The sequence below is a fragment of the Hypoxylon fragiforme genome, assembly GCF_022984875.1.
Source record: "Hypoxylon fragiforme strain CBS 206.31 chromosome Unknown GGS25scaffold_10, whole genome shotgun sequence".
Lineage (NCBI taxonomy): Eukaryota > Fungi > Ascomycota > Sordariomycetes > Xylariales > Hypoxylaceae > Hypoxylon > Hypoxylon fragiforme.
Window position 1 is genome coordinate 1,083,669 of NW_026054765.1, and position 20,469 is coordinate 1,104,137.

General features: G+C 53.2%; 7 protein-coding genes across 7 annotated transcripts; 3 read left to right on the top strand and 4 right to left on the bottom strand.

Moving 5' to 3' along the window:
• Positions 1–511: 511 nt before the first annotated feature.
• On the bottom strand, positions 512–6,202 carry GGS25DRAFT_528174 (beta-ketoacyl synthase domain-containing protein; the record flags this gene model as incomplete). Its single annotated transcript, XM_049265162.1, has 6 exons — positions 512–1,774; positions 1,854–4,061; positions 4,121–4,543; positions 4,611–5,417; positions 5,485–5,785; positions 5,847–6,202. The coding sequence occupies 6 exons, from the start codon at positions 6,200–6,202 to the stop codon at positions 512–514; spliced, it is 5,358 nt and encodes a 1,785-aa protein (XP_049112220.1).
• Positions 6,203–6,836: 634 nt separating this feature from the next.
• GGS25DRAFT_526193 (uncharacterized protein) lies at positions 6,837–7,412 on the top strand (the record flags this gene model as incomplete). Its single annotated transcript, XM_049264936.1, has 2 exons — positions 6,837–6,900; positions 6,961–7,412. The coding sequence occupies 2 exons, from the start codon at positions 6,837–6,839 to the stop codon at positions 7,410–7,412; spliced, it is 516 nt and encodes a 171-aa protein (XP_049112221.1).
• A 637-nt stretch (positions 7,413–8,049) lies between these two features.
• GGS25DRAFT_526194 (metallo-beta-lactamase superfamily protein) lies at positions 8,050–8,988 on the bottom strand (the record flags this gene model as incomplete). The annotated part of the gene is made up of 1 exon (XM_049264937.1): positions 8,050–8,988. One exon carries the CDS (start codon positions 8,986–8,988, stop codon positions 8,050–8,052), a length of 939 nt encoding a protein of 312 aa, XP_049112222.1.
• Positions 8,989–10,229: 1,241 nt separating this feature from the next.
• On the bottom strand, positions 10,230–12,404 carry GGS25DRAFT_510205 (major facilitator superfamily domain-containing protein). Its single transcript, XM_049262633.1, has 5 exons — positions 11,746–12,404; positions 11,471–11,676; positions 11,114–11,408; positions 10,929–11,031; positions 10,230–10,868 (listed from the first exon to the last, which is right to left on the bottom strand). The coding sequence occupies exons 1-5, from the start codon at positions 12,161–12,163 to the stop codon at positions 10,442–10,444; spliced, it is 1,449 nt and encodes a 482-aa protein (XP_049112223.1). The 5' UTR covers positions 12,164–12,404; the 3' UTR covers positions 10,230–10,441.
• GGS25DRAFT_528175 (uncharacterized protein) lies at positions 12,333–16,087 on the top strand (the record flags this gene model as incomplete). The annotated part of the gene is made up of 6 exons (XM_049265163.1): positions 12,333–12,974; positions 13,042–13,138; positions 13,226–13,556; positions 13,618–13,761; positions 13,830–15,037; positions 15,104–16,087. The coding sequence occupies exons 1-6, from the start codon at positions 12,850–12,852 to the stop codon at positions 16,085–16,087; spliced, it is 2,889 nt and encodes a 962-aa protein (XP_049112224.1). The 5' UTR covers positions 12,333–12,849.
• A 667-nt stretch (positions 16,088–16,754) lies between these two features.
• Positions 16,755–18,888, top strand: GGS25DRAFT_81160 (TPR domain protein). Its single transcript, XM_049266039.1, has one exon. It carries the CDS (start codon positions 16,898–16,900, stop codon positions 18,686–18,688), a length of 1,791 nt encoding a protein of 596 aa, XP_049112225.1. The 5' UTR covers positions 16,755–16,897; the 3' UTR covers positions 18,689–18,888.
• GGS25DRAFT_510212 (class I glutamine amidotransferase-like protein) lies at positions 18,847–20,180 on the bottom strand. The gene is made up of 3 exons (XM_049262634.1): positions 19,906–20,180; positions 19,641–19,749; positions 18,847–19,558 (listed from the first exon to the last, which is right to left on the bottom strand). Exons 2-3 carry the CDS (start codon positions 19,716–19,718, stop codon positions 18,941–18,943), a joined length of 696 nt encoding a protein of 231 aa, XP_049112226.1. The 5' UTR covers positions 19,719–19,749; positions 19,906–20,180; the 3' UTR covers positions 18,847–18,940.
• Positions 20,181–20,469: the final 289 nt, after the last annotated feature.

The following is a 20,469-nucleotide window of genomic DNA, read 5'->3' on the forward strand; positions in this document are numbered from 1 at the left end:
GAGAAAGATAGGAAGTGTAAAGACAAGTATATTCATGCTTAACAAAGGTCTTCGTTGCGAATAGCTTCAATTAACGAGTTGCACGAATTATGAAAGGACTCAGTACCTAGTAGATAGAAGAAAAATACACGTCAGCTATTTGCTGGAGGCGAGCTTAAAGTTTCACTACCTAGGTAGTAACCATGTTGCGAATAGGGGCATTTTTCACGCGGGAAACAGTAAAACTGAAACTAAAGGTTAGAATCTCGGATTTATATTTTAATCTATTCCCTCTGCCCATACCTATCAATCTGATAGTAAGAAGTTGTCGAATATAGTCGTAACCAAAAACAAAACTCGAAATCTCATAGCCGCGTGACCTGCCCCAGAAACTCAAACCAGTATACGCCCCTAAATATTACAAGCCACATAGAGCAGCAAAAGACAAAAAAAAAAAAGAAAAAAAAAGAACTCGCAGTCTAAAAACAGTCCAACCACACAAACCATCCCCTCCCATCACCTCATCATCCACTCAGCAATAATCCGCCAGCCACTCCTTAAACGCCTTGACATTCGCGCACTCCAAGAACAGCGAGCTCTTGACCTCGAGCTGCAGCTCGGAGCGGAACTTCTCCGCCAGCACCAGCGACATGAGCGAGTCGATGCCGACCTCCGCGAACAGCGCCTCGTCCTTCAGCTGCTCCATTTCCAGCCCGGACTCCCGGCAGATCAGCAGCAGCGCCTCCTGCACCGTCGAGTTCTCCTCCCCGTCCAGACTTTCTTCGTCGGTCTGTGGTGGGGTGAGGATGACGGGTGACGGGGAAGGTGAGAATGCGGGCGGCGTGGGTGCTGAGAGCACGACTAGTGGTGCGGGTGTATGCCTGGGTGCAGGAGCAGGAACAGGAAGAGGGGTGGGCAGTGGCTTCGGCGCGACCGCCTTGACCTTCTTCACCGACGCATCATGATGGCCAGCCCCAGCGCCCCCACCCTCAGCCGGCGAGAAAAAGCGATTCATCAGCACGCGCGCCACGCGCCTAAACTTCATCTCCTCCATGACCCCCACGATCTCCTCGCCCTGCAAGATATACACGTCCCCGGAAAACATATTCTGCTCCCCCGTCGGCGCCATGCGGACATAACTCTGATACGTCTCCCCCCCCCTCATTCTCCCCATCATCCTGAAGCTCCCCCACCCCGGCGTAACATAGAAGCTCTCCCTGTAGTCCTCGCCCGCGTTGAGCACGAACCCGCCGACGTGGCACACGCTGTCGATGTAGTGCGGCGGCGAGTGCCAGGTGCCGAGCTGCTCGGCGAACAGCGCGACGTCGGCGACGGCCTCGGCGCCGACCATCGTGACGGAGCGCATGCCGCGGTACTTGGGCGCGTAGTCGACGACGTTGCCGAAGAGCGAGTACGCGAGCGCGCGCCCGACGCGGTTCCCGGCCTCGTGCGCGTGCACGGCGGCGATGCGCGAGCGCACGAGGTGGCTCACGCGCCGCCACTCGCGCGCCCAGGCGGACGCGTGCTCGTACCGGACTGTGCAGGTTGCGAAGGGCTCGGCGGGGTCCGAGGGGCCGGTGGGGGCGAAGAAGCGCAGGTGCGCTTGTTGCGTGGCCCAGTCGAGGTCGGCGTCGACGCAGATCAGGTGCTCCTTTGTGGAGTCCGGGGACACGACTTGCGCGTGCAGGACGACCATGTCGGAGACGTTCATGTGCAGCTCGGTGTTCTGGGAGCTCGGGTCGAGGTACTTGTAGATGTACTCGCCGAGGGTGAGGGCCATGTCGGCCCAGATGGACTGTTTGTGGTGGTTAGCATATGAACTCGGTAATTGGGGTGGTGAGATAGGTGCATTGAGCGGTTGGGTAGAGACTTACAGTTGTAGCGACACCGTAGCCGTTCATCTTGTGGCCCGTCACGGACGGGAGAAGCGTCGGGTGCTGGAGGTCTGACACGGCGCTTACCTTCGCCGTGGACCCATCTTTCTCCTGGGAGGTGATGAGGTGGATAGACGACGTAATTAGAGGAGAGGAGCCAATAGTCGGTTTAGCCGGCTCGATCTGCTTCGGCCCCTTGTGCAGCGTGTATGTGCCTTCGTAGGTGATCCAGTAGTTCTTCTCGTTCCACTGGTAAGACTCCAACGTCAACATTCTGTGCGACGTCTCGTACGGTTTAAAGTACTCGTTCCAAGCAATAGGCACTCCCTTGGCGTGCAGCGCAGCCATGGATGTCGCCATGGTGCTGAAATCGTCTTCGTCCCGGCGGAGGGAGCTAAAGGTACCCTGCTTGGAGTCCCAGCTGCTCACGAAAGTGTTGCAGACGGCATGTGGGCCGCACTCGAGCCAGAGCGTGTTGTTCTCTACAACTTCCATGTCGACCGCGGCGTCAAGCGCACCGACGAAGTTCACAGGCTCGCGAGACGCACGGGTGAGATATTCGGCATTCACCGTCTTGCCGTCGAACACGCAATCCTGGAGGAGCGGCGAGATGATGGGGACCTGCGGCGTCTTATACACCACATGGCTAGCGATCTCCGTGAAGGCCGGGAGGATGGGCTCGATCTGTTCGCTGTGGAAGGCGAACGGGACCTCAAGGAGCATAGCCTTGAGTCCCGCTTCGCTGAGCAGCGAGCGGATCGCATTCAGCTCCTCTACCTTACCGCTGATCACCGTGTTTTCGCGGCCGTTCACGCACGAGACCTCATATGCGTGGCGATCGCCTACCTTCTCCTCGATGGCGTCGGCGCTGGCGCGGACGGACAGCATGGCGTGGCTGCCGACGGTGCACTCGGAGAGTAAAAGCTCCGCTCGCTTTCCGACGAGGTAGATGGCATCACTTGCCGATATGACACCCGCGATTACTAGTGCTGCGTACTCACCTAGACTGTGACCGATAACGGCACTCGGCGTTACTCCCAGGAACTCCCAAAGTCGGGCGAGCGCGATCTCAACCACGAGAATGGTTAGCTGGGTCTGGAGGGGATTCGCCTCGGCCGAGTCAGTGGCACCAGCCTCGATAAATGGAATGACGGAAGAGAAGCCGAGCCGTTCGACGACAGCGTCGAGGCGCTGAACCTCGCGCTGGTAAAAGGGGAAATCGTGGTATAGCTTGGAGCTGATACCTTTGTAGAAGGATCCCTGTCCGGTGAAGACCATGATAACGTTGGTCTCGGAGGAGACGCTCTTGAGAGTGTCGACATCATCTAAGGAGGCGGTAAGGAACTTACGTAGCTGCGCTGCGCTGCTGGCGGAGGTGGCTACTCGGATGGAGTGGTGCATGCGTCGGGCGCATAGGGTGTACGAAAGGTCGCTCAGACAAGTCTCGGGCTCGGTGTCCAAAAGCTTCAGTAGAGTGCTAATATTCCCCTTGAGCGACTTCTTGCTCTTCGCAGACACGATGAAGGGGTAGGTTGATCGGGGGTCCCGGCCAACCCTTTCACGCTCGGGGGCATCCTCGAGCAAGATAGTCGTGTTTCCGCCGTGAGCGCCAAAGCTGTTGACCAGGGCATGTCGCTTAGAGCCCGCCTTTCTCGGCCAAGAAACCATTTCCGACGGCAGTCCCATGTTGCGGTGGTCGATGTTTCTGAGGACGGCAGGGTTCATGCTCCTGATGGGGACGTGCGGTGGGATCTGCCCCTTGCGGAACACTAGGAGAGCTTTGAGCAGGGATGCGATACCTGCTGCCGCCTCACCGTGGCCTATGTTCGACTTGACAGCACCGAGATGGAGAAACTGGTCCGGTCGGCGTCTAGCTGACATGGGGGACATAGGCGAGAAGACAGACGCGACGGATTCGGACTCAATGGCGTCTCCGACCTGGGTGCCGGTTCCATGGAGCTCGATATAGGTTACATCGAGCGGGTTGATACCTGTCGCGTGAATGAGCTGGTTGTAGTTATCCATTTGCGCGCCAGCATGGGGCTGCGTGATAGACAGAGCTTCGGCCGAGTGATTGGTGGCACCAGCCGCGATGACGGCGATGATATTATCATTATCGGCTTCCGCATCTTCAAGTCGCTTTATGACAACCGACCCAATACCGTCAGCGCGGCAGTACCCATCTGCATCTTTCTCCCAGACCTTGCACTGTAGGGAGAATTCAGTTAGTTATGTCGCCCATACCAAGAGAAGAAGACGTTACGAACCTGGCCTGTCTTAGATAGAAAGTGTCCTCTGCACAACATGCAGAAGTTGTCAGGGTTAGTAATGACATTCAAACCACCAGCGATCGTCATGTCGGCCTCTCCGTTCCAAAGAGCCGAGCAAGCAGACTGAACAGCGGCCAGACCACTAGAGCAGGCAGTATCAATGTTGAAGCTAGGGCCGCCGAAGTTAAACAAGTAGTTGATGCGGCCATTGGCAAATGCTCGCTCACCGCCGGGAACGCCGTACGTGCCAATGTTGATGGCGGCGTTTACTTCACGCCAGTCATCACTTGCCTGGCCGTAGAATGTGCCCACGCGCTTGGGGTTTGTTGAGGGTGTACGGTTTGGGGTATATCCGGCCATCTCGAGAGCTTCGTATGCGGTCACGAGGGCAAGTCGGTGCATGGGATCAGTTTGCTCTGCCTGTATAAGGGGTTAGTGTAATGAACGGTCAATGACCTAGGTAAGATAGGGGGGGGGGGGCTCGTACCTCAAGAGGAGACATGCTGAAGAAGCCCGCGTCAAATAGACCGGGTTCGTTGATGAAGCTTCCAAACTGTGTCTCTGTACAATTGGGCGTTTTACCCGTAGGGTCGTAGTGTGCCTCCAGGTCAAACCGATCGGCTGGGATCTTCGAGTGGACATCTCGACGGTTGACCATGAGGTCCCAAAAGAGTTCCAAGTTGTCCGCACCGCCTGGGAGACGGCAAGACATACCGACCACAGCCAGTTTGGAGGATTTTGTCGACGCAGGGGCCCTGTACTCAGGGGCCGGCAATGTAGTCCAGTCGACGAGATCAACGTGGTTGATCTTGAGTTCTGCCAGATTGGATTCGATCTCCGACACGATAGCCTTGGAAACTATGGAGGTTCGGAATTGCACGAATCGGCAGCTTGATGAAGTTGAAAGTATGTCGACGATACCGTTGGTCAACTTGTCGAGGTAAATGGTTCCGGTGAGAATTTCGGAAACAATTGCCTCGAGCAAGTTGCCAACAGTTTGGGCCCCAAATGGGACCCCGTGTTGGACGGAGAACACAGGTATGAACACTGGGCGGCGGTGGCTGTAGATGGGAACGATTCCGTGCGATCCTCGGACAATCACTGTTACGTCTTGCTGTCCGTATAAATGGGGGGCGTGGCATAAACCGCCGTATACAGGCAGTGGTAGATGCCGGGAGTATCGAAGCTTCTGAGAAAACAAGAATGCATTCTTAAGTCGAGACGGTGGTCCGGTAACGCTTACGGAGTGCTTGTCAGAGGCACTGATGAACACCTTGCTGAGCTCCGAGTTTGACTGCAATGTTTTGTTAGCTACCTGGCACTAAACTAAGACAATGAAATGGTACTGAGAGGTTACGAACAGTAGTAGTGTGGAAGAGATCCAGTTCACTCTGAATCTCCTCAGCAGTGAGTCCCGTAACTACGTATGCCCAGCTATCGAGACGGCCCTCGCCATCTCGAGCTTCCAGATTCTGCGACACACGATCGACATGTATCCCGAGTCTGAAAGCTACCCTTACGCTCTCAGGTCCAGCCTGAGCCAGATCGAACAGAGATGGAGATGCTGAAATAGCGGCAGCAGAGAGCATACCGATACTGAGTCCGGACAAGTGACTTGATTCTTGGTGGAGATTGTACTCAAGGCCGTGCTCTTCGTAGTGTCTGGGGTGGATTATGTTAGCAGATGAGATCCTACCATAGTCGTTTGTGATTATGATCTTACCCTATAAGAATGCCAACTTGTAACACGCAAAGCAAAGCACTCTCTAAAGCGCTGGCTAGGGGTCCCGGGCCGTTGTTCGTGTAGAAATCGGCTAGGGCTGCGACATTCTGGAAAGCCGGCACCGACACCTGCAACGGCTGGGGGAGGTTGGCAACCTCTTTCCTGAATACATGGGTACACCTTTCCAAGAACAAGGTGAGTATCGGAAATTTGCCGTCTCTTGCGCGCCGCTGTAAAGCATAGAAATGGCCTTTGAAGTCTCCACTCGGAGCTTCGTTGCCGCAGAAAAGAATGCTACTATTCATGAGTCCGCTCTCGCTAGGCGTCGTTGAAGAAAATGCGTCAGATTGAGTCATGATGATAGTTGTTGAATACTAGGAATGCTCGGATGGGCTGAAGGGTATAATGAAACAGTTGAAATTGTAAGTTGAATGATAAAAGACAAAAGATGAATATTGACTACTGAAGATGATTGAAGTTGACTTTTGAAGGCTGAGATGTGAAGATTGGGGAGACTAAGGAAAGATGCTAAGCCAGTTGCCTAAAGAACATAACATTTATTTCTGTATAAATGTCTCTTGTCGATATCCGATATGAGATCTAGCTACCTAGTATGGAATCATATCGGATACAATAACAATTGTTGGTGTTTTGTCAGGAATTCCTACCGGTAGGCACCGGTACCAATATCGGATTCCGGTGATCGGGTACCGATGTTGATGTGAACAATGACTGCGCATTTTGCGATGCGAGTAAGAGTCCTGCTAGTGAGAAATACTAATAATAACTTTCTAGTTGTCATTAGAGTAAATAAAAGCCTTAGATGATTACTATTTTCTTCCGAGGTCATGTTCTAGACAACGTGGATATACTCTCATAGTCAGACAGTACGAGTCTTGGTATCAACCTCTTCTAGCCTTGCTCGCCTCGTATCCACTACTACGACAATCTTTGCATTCCTTCCGATCTATCTCTACCTAGCTATTCATCATGGAGCACTTTTTGTTCAAGCCACTGCTGGTTACCAGCATCTCGGCGTCAACCTTCGTGGCTGGTGAGTAAACCCCTTATCCCCTCTCAAGATCGCCAAAATTTCTAACACACACAACTTCAGGTTGCCAACTTAGTCTCTCCAACGTTTCCGTGTCCATGATCCTCGACCAGCCGAACCTCTCCGAAGCCACATCTCTAAGCCAGTTCAAGACCCTTTTCCTACGCGGCTTCCGACTCTGCCCGCTGCCTTCGATCTTTTCGGCCCTGTGCTGCGCTTCCAACGCAGGTCTGGCGTATTACAAGCACGGAAGCATCACTCCGACGGTATCTCGGCTGTCGCTAGCCGCGGCTTTGATGGTTGGGCTTATACCGTTTACGTTGGCGTTTGTTTTGCCTACGGAGGAGAAGATCTTGAAGAGGGCTGCGAGATTTGCGAGCGGGGAATCAGTGGCTAAGGACGCTGATAAGAAAGAAGAGGATACACGGGCACTGATGGAGAAGTGGAGTGTCTTGAACTATGCGAGGACTCTATTCCCAGTTGCTGGAGTTGTTGTTGCTTGGACTTTGTTGTAAACACATTACGCGGATCATTGTACGAGATATTTCATGGGAACATTGGTGTTTAGGTATTTTTTTGTTTAAATTTTCAATCGAGCACCCAACATGGGCTTCACGACTTTGCCATCCATAACTTGACCAAAAGTCCATCATACATGACGTCTCCGTAACGGCAACGTGCATGGCGAGAATTATTCGTTAATCTCGAGAGTCTATGTTGCCACCAATTCCAGGATTTCAGTAGATCGCCATACAATACTCAAAAATCGGAGGAGTCGATAATTTTATCAGTTCCAACTTTTAATACCGAAATGATTAATTTCAACTCATTCAGTGTATAAATGATCTTCTCATGTAACTGTTTGCATTGTATTGTGAATTTTGCAGCTTTGTATTGTTGGGTGCGCAGCGAAGCGCTTTTGCCAAGAGGAAAAAAAGGGGTATTCAATATAGAAAAACAAAAAAACCGTCTATTCGTAAACGAATGCGTCAACAAAGTACAAGGCAAAGAAAGTAAACCACTAAAAATCTCTGAATCCAATAATCCAACCCAAAACCCGTTCGATATTCGAACAACTCCGCGCCTGCCAATACCCATTCCGACCATCCATTAAACGTTACGTGTGTCTGCCCATCTATCATCATTTCCACCCTATGCCACCATCATCCGCTCCTTGACAAACCACTGCCTCCTCCCCCTTTTCAACTCAAACCCCACCTTCCTATCCTCGGCCAGCTTCCACAAGACCTGCGAAATGAACGGCTCCAGCGCCGCCTTCACCATGCTGCGCGGCAGATCTCCGTGCAGCAGCTCGATCAGCGTGTCAATCGGGACGCTGTGTCTGCCCTTGGCGCCCTTCTTCTGCACGCCGAGGCTGCGCAGCACCTGCAGGATCTGGCGCTCGCGGTCCTCCTTGTGGCGGATGTACTGGTCCATCTTGGCCGGCAAGTTGCCGATGGCGGCGCCGTGGGCGGGGTAGCCGACGGCGCAGCCGAGGGCGCGCATGCGGTGCAGGCTGCGCAGGTAGCCGCCGAGGTCCTCCTCGACGCTGAAGCCGTGGCCCAGCACGTTGTCGCCCGTCAGCAGCGCGTTCTCCTCGTCGAGCAGGAAGCACATGTGGTCGACGGCGTGGCCCGGCGTGTGCACGGCGCGCACCGTCGCGCCCTGCACTTTGAAGTCTTGGAGGTCCGCGATGGGCTGTTGGCCCGGGTCCGGCATGTGCTTGTAGATGCGGTCTGCGAGGGCTGGGTCGTGGGCGATGAGGTCGGGGATGCCGCCCGTGTGGTCGCCGTGCCAGTGTGTGAGCAGCACGTAGGCGATCTTGAGGTGGTTTTCGGTGATGAATTTGATGATGTTTTTGGACCAGGCGGCTTTGCCCTCGCCGGTGTCGATCAAGATCCTGTCTTGACCGGTCCCCAGGAGATACGTGTTGGTGCCTTGCAGCTGCATGGTGCCCGGGTTCCCGCCCATGATGCGGACGACCCGGTCTGTGACTTGCTCTACATCGTTGAGATGTGGTAGACTGGCCCCCTGAGCAGAGAGGTAGTCTTCAAAGATGACACTCTCGAGGTTGATGGGATTGCGAGCCATGTTGATGAACTTGTTGAAACGTTCGATGATGAGATGGCTGAAAAGAAACACAGTAGTATCTCACTTGCTCCGTCAGTGATGAAAAAGACTTGGGAAATAAACTAATACAGTAGGGTGAAGAGAGTGTTGAACTGACGCCAAGGCCTTTGGGGATTTTCAAAATGAATGGAATATGTGAAACAACAAAATCCCAAAAGGTTCTTAAGGCCGGTGTCCGATATGTAAATGCTGGAGGAAATTACTCTGCGTCTAGAACTATCAATACATGTATCAAATTGTAAGCGAAGCATCTACCTAATCGATCTAGGTCGGACACCGGCCTCGGGAGTGAATAATGGCTTAGAAACGAATCCACCCGATCCACGTTGTTAATCGCCTCCTCTACTCAGTGTTCCAATGCTAGTTTAGTTTCCGCCCTTGGCCAGTTCTTCTCACTTCTGCTGGGCTCAGCTTGACAGTTTCAGCTCTAAGCCTTGACTTAGGTTGATAACCAATGAGTAGTTGATGTGATACCAACCTGGGCCTACTTACCTACCTACTAATTCAACCAATACCTACGGGGCAGACTATGCGATTCCGAGAAGATCCACCTTGAGTGTAGATATTGTGGATTTGTAAATGTTCTTTGGTTAGAGGTGGTTAGGTTTAATACAGACAGCGAATAGATGAGTGAGTTGAAGTTTTGACTAGAACAACGAATAACAACAAATCATAGCGTGAAGCATAAACGAATCAATCTTCTTTCCAGGTACCTACTTAGGGACCAAGATAATTGGAAGGGGTAGTTCGTAGTATCATACTACCTGGGTGCCTAACTAACTCCATCTTTCCTTTCAGAGAGTGTTGATTTTCTACTAGGTAGGTAGCCAAGAAGCTAGCTTCATTTTATTTGAATCGTGAACAATTGCCTGGTTGATGGTTTAGGCAGACGTTTTGTACTATAATTAACTCGCTCCATAACAATAATGCCCCAGTCTAATTTTGTAGCAAGACACATGGCAACGGAATGCTACCTCAGGTATTCAAGGCTAGTGGACAGGAGCTCTGATAGCATCGGATCCGAATAGCCTGAGGCGTTGCTTAGGTAGCTTGCTAAGTTTCACGGATTTCGAATCAGAGGTTTGTAATAATCTCATCATGTACGAGTAACTAACACTTCGGAGCTTAGGTCTTGCTATTGTGAATGATCGTAAAGCATTACAGACAGATAGTCACTTGGTGCATTGGCGAAAGAACAGATACATGCGGCACATGATTCCATTTTCAAATCTAGACAAAATAACGTAGATACATCGCAAGTCCAAAACACCCTAAATCAACTCCTAAGCCAGATTTGCCCCTGTATCTTGTAATATACCCCTAAGAACCATTTTCCATTATGATCGTGTTGTGCTGTGATGTAATATCTTCAGCCGCTATTCCATGACTCAATCCACCGTCTCTCTAACCTAATCTATATCTTTTTGGACCCAATACCTCCATATGCAATTCGTGACGCCAAAAAGAGCAAAGTTCCAATACCGCAAGCAACTCCCCCAAAGATCTTGACGTTGTCAAAACTTCCAAAGCTCTTCGCAATGATCTGACCACCAATGGGAGATCCCGTCAGGGCCGCAAATGAGGATATGGTCAGGGCAGTTCCGGACCTTATGTTGATTTCAGTGATGGGCGAGATATGAGCACACAGGACAGGAGTCAGGCCAATACCCGCACCGGATGAGATGCCGAATAATGCGGCAAAAGCCACGGTGGCTGCATCGCCGCTGGTCGGAAGCCACACTCCCAGTATCAAAACAGTGGTTAGGGTGGCCATCATGATCATCATGTTGTAATGTCCCACCTTGTCCGCGAGAGCATTAGGCACAGTTCGGCCGATGATACTAAGGGGAACGGTTAGTCTTATTTCCATAGAAGGTATATAGTATTGTGGTGACACTTACCTTGCGCCGTTCAAGATAGGAACAAGATAATCAGCCAAGTGACCCGACATTCCTTGCGCGCGTGCCTCGACGACAATGAAAGTGATCGGAATAAACATCCCCCCTATTTAACTCATCAGCTTTCCATACGCACAGAGAGACTTCTTTTCTTTTTTTTTTTTGGTAAAGTAAAATGGCACACTTACAGTAAAAGAAGAAAATAGCCGCAGTCAGGAGAGCAAAGGGGTGCTCAGAAAGGGGCACCAAGAAAGACTTGGCCGTGAGCGGGCGCTTTTGCGGCGGAAGTCGCGATTTGACCGTGAAGTTGGCAAACGTCAAAAGCGCCAGAATGAGAAAAGCGCAGATACGCACAGCCCAGCCAAATCCGATTTTGGGAATCAGATTAATGAGCATGATTGGGAAAATGACACCGCCGATGGATGAGCCCATGGCGACGAGGCCAAGTGCCGCACCACGCTTTTTCAAGAACCAAGTAGAAGCCTGTTGTTGAAAACCAGTTAGTTGTGGTGCTCGTTGATAATAGGGGGTGGGGGGGAACGAACGCAGTTGAAGGATGGGTTGAAGACCATCGATGCACCGATAGATGACAGGACTCCTTGGGAGAGAAGAATAGAGACGTAGTTGTCCGCAACGCTCGTCAGCATCAGGCCGAACACATGGAGAAATGTTCCGAGTGCAATGGGAAGACCAGGGCCATAGTCATCCATCATTTTGCCAACGAAAAGACCACCGAAGATCATAAAGAAGACTGTGGCGCTGAGTTAGCTATTGACCCAGGTATCTCGTACGTCTTGGACGAAGCTTTTTCCTGACATACCTTGAAGCGACGAAATCCATGCAATATCTGACGGACTGTAGTCTTTGAGCTGGTTGGTCTGATATTGGTCTTGAAAGATGCCAACACAGTTGATCCATCCAAACGAAGCGAAGAGACAGGCTGATGCACCGAGCACCGTTAACCAGGCATCGCGACCTCCTTCCGGAAAGTCGGAATGTGGTTTGGCAAGATCATCGGCTGGAACATCATGATAATCGCCATTATAGTCGGGTAAAGGAATGCCATTTGGTTGCACTAGGTGATTGTTGGAATCTGTAGGATATCTGTACGTAGCTTCATATTCTGGTCCCCCAAAATCAGACGTGGAAGATAGGTAAAGATTTGATTGTTGGGTTTGGAACTGGAATTCCCCAGGTGGTGGCTGATAATGCTGCTGTTGGTGGTGTTGTTGAGACATGGTCTCTCCGGGCTGCAACAGCGATAGTACTGGTGAAGATGACTTTAATTCGTGATTGGTGTTAAAAGAGTCTAGACCAGGAATAGAACCAAAGTTGCAACACTAAAAATCAGCTCGGATATGCAAGTTGGAAAGCCAAGTAACATAGCAAGAGAAGACTCGGCGGTTTAGAAACCAGGAAGACTTCCAAGAAATAGCATCGGCTGTTCCCACCTCTCGGCTCTTCGCGTTTTTCACAGGGATGCGAAAGTTAGTTGGGGGCTGTAAAGAGTCTAAAGACTTCGGAGTCCTAGGCAAGATCTAAAGATATCATCGGCCGGGGCTGACGACCCCGGATTATGGTTCCATTATCGGTGTTCGCTGATCCTTCGTCGGGATCCGATGTACTAGGTCCAACCATTATGGGGTCTTTCTATAGGGCTGCCTATACTACCACGCTATACCAGGGCAGACTATACAGATTACACAGCTGCCTACATCGTAGTATAGAGATGAATATTTGTATAAAGACAAGTTAAATCGAACGAATTTGGAGAGAAGAAGAAATAGAATACACACACACCAGCCTCATTCACATCATCATAGCAACATTTCAACAATTTTCATTACTCTTTACTCTTTACTCTTTTCACTTTTTTGGATTTCCTCATTTCTTATCTTTTTTGATTCCAATACCATCTTCAACAATGTCTGTTCCTCAGCGATGCACTGTTCTAGTAGTCGGGGGTGGCCCTGCTGGCTCCTACTGCGCTTCCGCCTTGGCACGAGAAGGCATTGACACTGTACTTCTAGAAGCGGAAAAGTTCCCACGGTTAGCAGCTCCTTTTCACTGCAATTCGCGTCTTATTTTAAGGACGAGTGACTAATATTATCCATAGATACCACATTGGAGAGAGCATGCTTCCTTCCATTCGTCACTTCCTACGATTCATTGATCTTGACAAGAAGTTCGACAGCTATGGATTCCGCGTCAAGGTACCTATTAAACCACCTTAGTCTTTCTACCCAATCTTAATTGGGAAGCGCTCTAAGCTAGAACCAGACTAACGCTTATGACACCAGAACGGCGCTGCTTTCAAGCTTAACCACTCTATGCCCCATGCCTACACCGACTTCCTAGGCGCTGGTGGCCCTGAGGGCTACGCATACAACGTCGTCCGCTCTGAAGCCGACGAGTTGATTTTCAGACACGCTGGAAAGAGTGGTGCTCAGATCTTCGACGGCATCAAGGTGAACGGCCTCGAGTTTGAGGACTTCCCCGGCTACGATGGCAAGGACGAGATCCCCAACCCTGGTCGACCTACTTCTGCGACCTGGTCGCGGAAAGAGGATGGCGCCACTGGCACCATCAACTTCGACTACCTCGTCGACGGCAGTGGACGCGCGGGAATTAGTAAGTTTGGCATTCTTCCTGGGTACTCTAGCAACATCAATCACTAACCTCGAGCCTGCAGTGAGCACCAAGTACCTAAAGAACCGCAAGTACAACGAAGGCTCGCAACTTAAGAGCGTCGCTACTTGGGGATACTGGGAGGGCCACGGCACATATGGTCTTGGCACCAAGCGAGAAGGTGCTCCCTTCTTCGAGGCCTTGACTGGTAAGCACTTAACTCTCAACTCCCCTTCACTTATACCATATCAGTTCTTCGAACTAACTCCGCTCTAGATGCCTCTGGCTGGGTGTGGTTTATCCCCCTTCACACCGGAAGAGTTTCCGTTGGTGTGGTCATGAACCAGCACCTCTCCACTGCCCGCAAGCGGGAGACCGGCATGGACAGCAAGGCTCTCTACCACGATGTCCTGAAGTCTACTCCTGAAATGGCGGGTCTTCTCAAGGATGCTACCATGGTTACGGATCTCAAATCCGCATCCGATTGGTCTTACAGCGCGCCTGCCTACGCTAGCCCCTACGTCCGCATGGCCGGCGACGCTGCATGCTTCATCGACCCCTTCTTCTCCTCCGGTGTGCACTTGGCCTTGGCCGGTGGTCTATCCGCCGCCACGACCATCTGCGCTTCCATCAGGGGCCAGTGCGACGAGATCGCAGCCGCCACGTGGCACTCCAAGAAGATCGCTGAGGGATACACCCGCTTCCTACTAGTCGTTTCCAGCGCCCTAAAGCAGATCAAGTCGCAGGACAACCCCGTCATCTCCGACTGGGACGAGAAGTCCTTCGACCGCGCTTTCAACCACTTCCGACCCATCATCCAGGGACAAGCCGACGTCCAGGGCAAGCTCTCCGAGGAGGAAGTATCCAAGACCATCGACTTCTGCTTCAACGCTTTCATCCCCGTGGATGCTAAGCAGAAGGAGAGCCTTCTCGAGAGGATGCGCGAGCTAGGCATCGAAGATCTCAGCCAGATCGAGGACAATGAGCAGTACGCCAAGGGTGTCGCTGAGCTCGAGGGGCTTCTCTCCCCCGAGCAGATGCGCATCATGCACTCCATCCGCGCCCGCCAGATGCTCCGCTCCGAAGACACCATCAACATCGACAACTTCGGCTCCGATGTCATCGACGGCTTGACCGTTAACCTAAAGGTTGGCCAGCTAGGCCTGGTAGCACCTACCAAGAAGGCTAGCACCCGACCCGATGTCCTCGCCTTGATGAGCGGCGAGGAGCAGCTCGAGAAGAAGGAAGAGGCCCCGGTTGCCGTCGCAGTTGAAGAGACCGGCGACTCCTTCACTGGTGTCGAGCAACTCGCCAAGGGCGCCGCCAACGGTGTCACCGAGCACACTGTCCACCTCACCCCCCTCAAGGGTAACTCGGCCGGCCCCGGTAACGAAGCCAGCCGCCTGCAAATGGAGGACACTCTCCGCGGTCTAGCCGAGAACTTGGAGACGCCTCACGATACCATGCTGAGAATGTTCAACTCTGTAAGTCAACTAAGTCATCACGCCCAACCTAGCAAAGAATAGCAAGGCTAACCAATCCACGCACAGGCCCTGGAAATCTCCGTCGTGAAATCCGCCTTCGACCTCAACATCTTCAAGCGCCTCTCGGAAAGCGCCACTCCCCTCAGCGTCGACGAGCTCTCCGCCCCCACCAACTCCGACCCCCTCCTAATCGGCCGCCTGCTCCGCTACCTCGCCTCGATCCGCATGATCGTCGAGACGGGCAAAGACCTCTTCACCGCGAACAACGCCAGCCGCGCCTTCTCCGACGGCCGCGTCGAGGGCGCCCTCAAGTACGCCTTCCACATCGGCGGGCCGACCTACCAGGCTCTTCCCGACTTCTTGAAGGAGACGGGGTACCAGAACCACACGGGCGGCAAGTTTGCGTGGCACAAGGGCGCGCGGACGGACCTCGACTTCTTCCCGTGGGCGCAGCAGCACCCGGAGAGCCTGCAGTGGTTCCAGGGGCTGATGAGCATCCCGCGCGAGGGCGACTGGCTCGACGTGGTCCCCATGCCCGTCGACGCTGGCAAGGAGCCCGTCTTCGTCGACGTCGGCGGCGGCATGGGCCACCAGTGCGCGCGGCTGACGGCCAAGCTGCCCGCGCTCCAGGGGCGCGTGGTTCTGCAAGACCGGCCGGAGACGATCTCGATCGCGCCCGCCATCCCGGGAGTGCAGGCGATGGGCCACGACTTCTTCAAGGACCAGACGGTCAAGGGCTCCAAGTACTACTACCTGCGCACGGTGCTGCACGACTGGGAGGACCCCGAGGCCATCACGATCCTCCGCAACCTGGTCCCGGCCATGCGCCCGGACTCCAAGATCCTGATCGACGAGATGGTGCTGCCCAACACGGGGGTGCACTGGTGGTCGGCTTGCTTGGACCTGCACATGTACGCGATGCTCGGTGCCATGGAGCGCAACGAGGACCAGTGGCACAGTCTGCTTGACAAGGCTGGGCTCCGCATTGTGGAGATCAAGACGTACAGCCCGGTTATGAGGCACTCGATCATTGTTGCCGAGCCTAAATAAGCGGATGGCTTTGGGAGGTACTTGAGGGAAAAGTTGTATTTGGGCATTGATTGGTATTTGCTTTTGACGATGTATTCTAAAACGGACATGACATATGAGGCTTGGTTGTTCGGCTTACTTGCGGGATAGGATCTTTTTGGCATTTTTTTTCTTTGTTCCTTTGTTGGTTTTTTTAGACAGTTTCAAGTTTATTTTACGAAGCAATTTACATACCATTAACTTAACACACTTTTTCGTGGTGCTTTAACTCGTGATTTGTTGCAACAATTGGTTTGGTTCATGACCCTGTGATGTTTTTTTAAGGGCACCTATGGGAAAGATCACCACCCCCAAGGAAATCAGTTTAGTTGCATATTTATACCTCGAAGACTGCATAAACAGGCATACAAGAATTTGCACCTAAATACGTGTCCGAGGCTTGCGTCGGGCGAACCAAATTACAGAACACCACAATGGCGCCACCGCGGCATCCATCCGGAGACTCTGCCCGGCGGAGATGCAAGTTGTAAATACATACATACATACCTACGTGGACTTCAAAAACGATAACCCTTGATTTATTTGGTTTCTATACATATTCAGGGAGATAATCAGCTGGATTGAACAATCTATCTATCAAAGGGTTATAATTGAACGCATCGGAACGGGTTTTTATCGTTGTGTGGTCTTGTGATCGAAAAAGCAAAGGCAAAAGCAAAAGAGCAAGAAAAAGCCAAAAAAGAAACCCCCAACAACCTTGGCACGTGAATCACTACTACTAAATCGTTGCCAAAACTTCTCGGCTCACCCAAACCTTGAACAAAAAAAGCCATGGACGAAGCATCCCCCTACTTCAACCTCGGCACCTACTCTCGCCCCGTGTCCTCCCCTAGCGCCGCCGCCCGCACATGGGTAAACCGGGGCCTGATCTGGTCGTACGGGTTCAACCACGAGGAGTCCGTGAAATGCTTCGAGCGCGCCATCGCATGCGACGCCGAGTGCGTGCTCGCGTACTGGGGGCTCGCGTACGTGCTGGGCCCCAACTACAACAAGCCGTGGGACTTCTTTGACCCCGTGGAGCTGGAGGCTGTGATGCGCAGGACGCATGGTGTGGTTGACCAGGCGCTGGTCTTGGCTAAGGGGGGTGAGGATGATGATGATGATGGTAAGAAGGAGGGCAGCAAGGTGACGCCCGTGGAAAGGGCGTTGGTTGAGGCGTTGAAGTTTCGGTATCCGCATGGGCACTCTGCGGGAGAAGGGGAGGGAGATGAGAAGGAGAAGGAGAAGGAGGGCAAGGGGAACCGCGACCGAAACTTCCCGATCTGGAACGCGCGCTACGCCGACGCCATGGGTGCCGTGTACCGGCGATTCCCCACTGACCTCGACGTCGCAACCCTCTACGTCGACGCGATGATGAACCTAACTCCCTGGCAGCTCTGGGACATCCACACCGGCTCCCCCGCCCCCGGCGCACGCACTCTAGAATGCAAAGCCGTGCTCGAGCGATCCATGGCCCAAAACAACGAAAACGGTGATGGTTCACGGCACCCGGGCCTACTACACCTATACATCCACCTAATGGAGATGTCCACCACCCCCGAAGCCGCCCTCCCCGCCGCCAACACCCTGCGGGACCTCGTGCCGGACGCGGGCCACCTCGACCACATGCCCACGCACATCGACGTGCTCGTCGGCGACTACCAGCGCGCCATGTCCTCCAACCAAACCGCCATCATCGCCGACGACCTCTTCTTCTCCCACCCCTCCCTGTCCTCCGAGCCGCCAGGCTTCTACACCCTCTACCGCATGCACGACCTGCACTTCCGCCTCTACGCCGCCATGTTCGCGGGCCAATCCGCCGTCGCCCTCGAGACCGTCGCGCGCCTCGAGCAAGCCGTGCCCGAGTCCCTGCTCCGCGTGGAGTCCCCGCCCATGGCCGACTGGCTCGAGGGCTTCCTCGCCATGCGCGTGCACGCCCTGATCCGCTTCGGGCGGTGGCGCGCCCTGCTCTCCCTGCCCCTGCCCCCCGACGCCGCCCTGTACTGCACCACGCACGCGCTGACGCACTACGCGCGCGGCGTCGCCTTCGCCGCCACCGGCGACGTCGCCTCCGCCGCACAGTCGCGGTCGCGGTTCCTCGACGCCGTCGACCGGGTCCCCGCGTCCCGCATGCTCTTCAACAACACCTGCCGCGACATCCTGGCCGTCGCCGCCGCGATGCTCGACGGCGAGCTCGAGTACCGCCGCGGCAACCACGAGGCCGCCTACCGCTTGCTCCGCGAGGCCGGGCGGCGCAGCCGCGGGCTCCCGTACGACGAGCCGTGGGGGTGGATGCAGCCGCCGAGCCACGCGCTGGGCGCGCTGCTGGCGGAGCAGGGGCACTACGACCGTGCGGTGGGGGTGTATGCGGAGGATCTGGGGATGGGGGAGGAAGGGGCATTGTTGCCGCGCGCGCTGCAGCATCGGGGCAATGTGTGGGCGCTGCATGGGTACCACGAGTGTCTGGTGAAGCTGGGGAGGGAGGAGGAGGCGGAGGCGGTTAGGCCGCAGTTGGATGCGGCGCTGGCGGTGGCGGATGTCCCGATTAAGGCGTCGTGTTTTTGCCGGACGAGCGCGTATTAGGTGGTTACCTACCTAGATTAGGTGGCTCTTTGGAAGCCTTGGAGCGTTTTGTTGGGCATGATGAGCACGACTTGATGAGCATTGAGCATATGCATAGCTATGCATCATTTAGGTAGCATTTACCGTAGATATCACAACCACGTTAAGGAGATAGGCCTATATACTATATATATCTTGTATTTCAATATCTGCCTAGCAAAACATCATATCGTCGTCAGAGCCGCCACAGCTAGCATAAAATAAATAGACCATTTACAAGCCAAGAGCCTTCGCGAAGGCCTCACCCACCGCCTTCGAGCTACCGGGGTTCTGTCCCGTGATCAGCTTTCCATCATCAGCCACCAGCACGTACGGGGCCCACAGCTCGGGGGCCTTCTTGTAGATAGCGCCGGCCTCCTTGATGCGGTCCTCGAGGGAGAAGGGGACGTGCTTCGTCAAGCCGACGGCCTCCTCCTCAGCGTTGCTGAAGCCCGTGACCTCCTTGCCGGTGAGCAGGTGTCGGCCACCGGGGAGGGTGACATTGACAAAGACGGCGGGGCCGTGGCAGACGGCGCCGACGGGCTTGTTGGCGGCGACGAACTCGTTGATGAGGGCGATGGACTCCTTGTCGACGGCGAGGTCGAACATGGGGCCGTGGCCGCCGGGGAAGAAGAGGCCGGCGAACTCGGAGGTCTTGCCCAGGAACGACGAGATCGGCTCCGTCTTCTCCCACAGCGCGGTCTGCGACTTGAGGAACGACGCCGACGACTCGTCGGCCTTGAACATCTCCACCGAGCTAGGGTCGAGCGGCGCCTTGCCGCCCTTGGGCGAGGCGGTTACCACCTCGACGCCCTTGCTGGATAGGACATCCCACGGGTGGGCGAATTCGGGCTATGGCGGTGGCTGGTTAGCTGAAAAGTTGGAAGAATATAGGTCGGTGCTACCCATTTCAGGTAGACAAAGAGGGACATACCAGATACCAGCCTGTTGGGGCGTTGGCACTCTCGATACGATCGTTAGAGGTAAGAACGACGAGGACCTTAGGAGCCATATTTGTAGATTTCTTATCTTTATATCTGTATCTTTTGTGTTGTTGTTTTTAGTGAACTTCAGCTTGGATTGGAGAGTAGGTAGTGTAGTGTAGGTGTTTAGATAGCTGTATGTAGTCCAAACAAAAAAAGATGCCCGGATCTAACGAAACCTTTATACCTCAAAAAAACTTGGATCTAAGTACCTACATTAGGTTGATGATCCAATCTTCCAAGAAAGCTCTAACCTAGCATGATCAGGTATATACCAGGTACCTTACCCTACAGCCGATCTGATACTCTGCTTTCATGACAATCACCGCACACTGCTATGACGCAGGTACCGAACCGAACCGTATTGGAACAAGGACAGCGTTTGTATATGTAATCCGAGCTACTTCCGACATCATTTTTCTTTATTCCCCCAACTTTTTTTTTTGCTTCCCATGATCGAGGAAGCTAAACGAACCCCGCCTATTACCTACATGTATGTATTGTACTTCGCTAACAACTAACCCTTGACGTCAGTGAATCTAATCTCCTTAAAGGACATGAAATTTTCAAGGTTCCTTCTATGTATGTGGTAGTATGTACATCATACATAGTACAAAATTCGATAATATCTAGTACGATACACTAGGTAGTTACATCTCAATAGTAATGATTAATCTTCGATATTCAATGTGGATCCATGTCTTCCCTCGAATTACAACATACCATCAAGTTTTTTTTTTTTTAGTTGTTTCTTCTTTTTCCATTCGGGGGGTCCTTTAG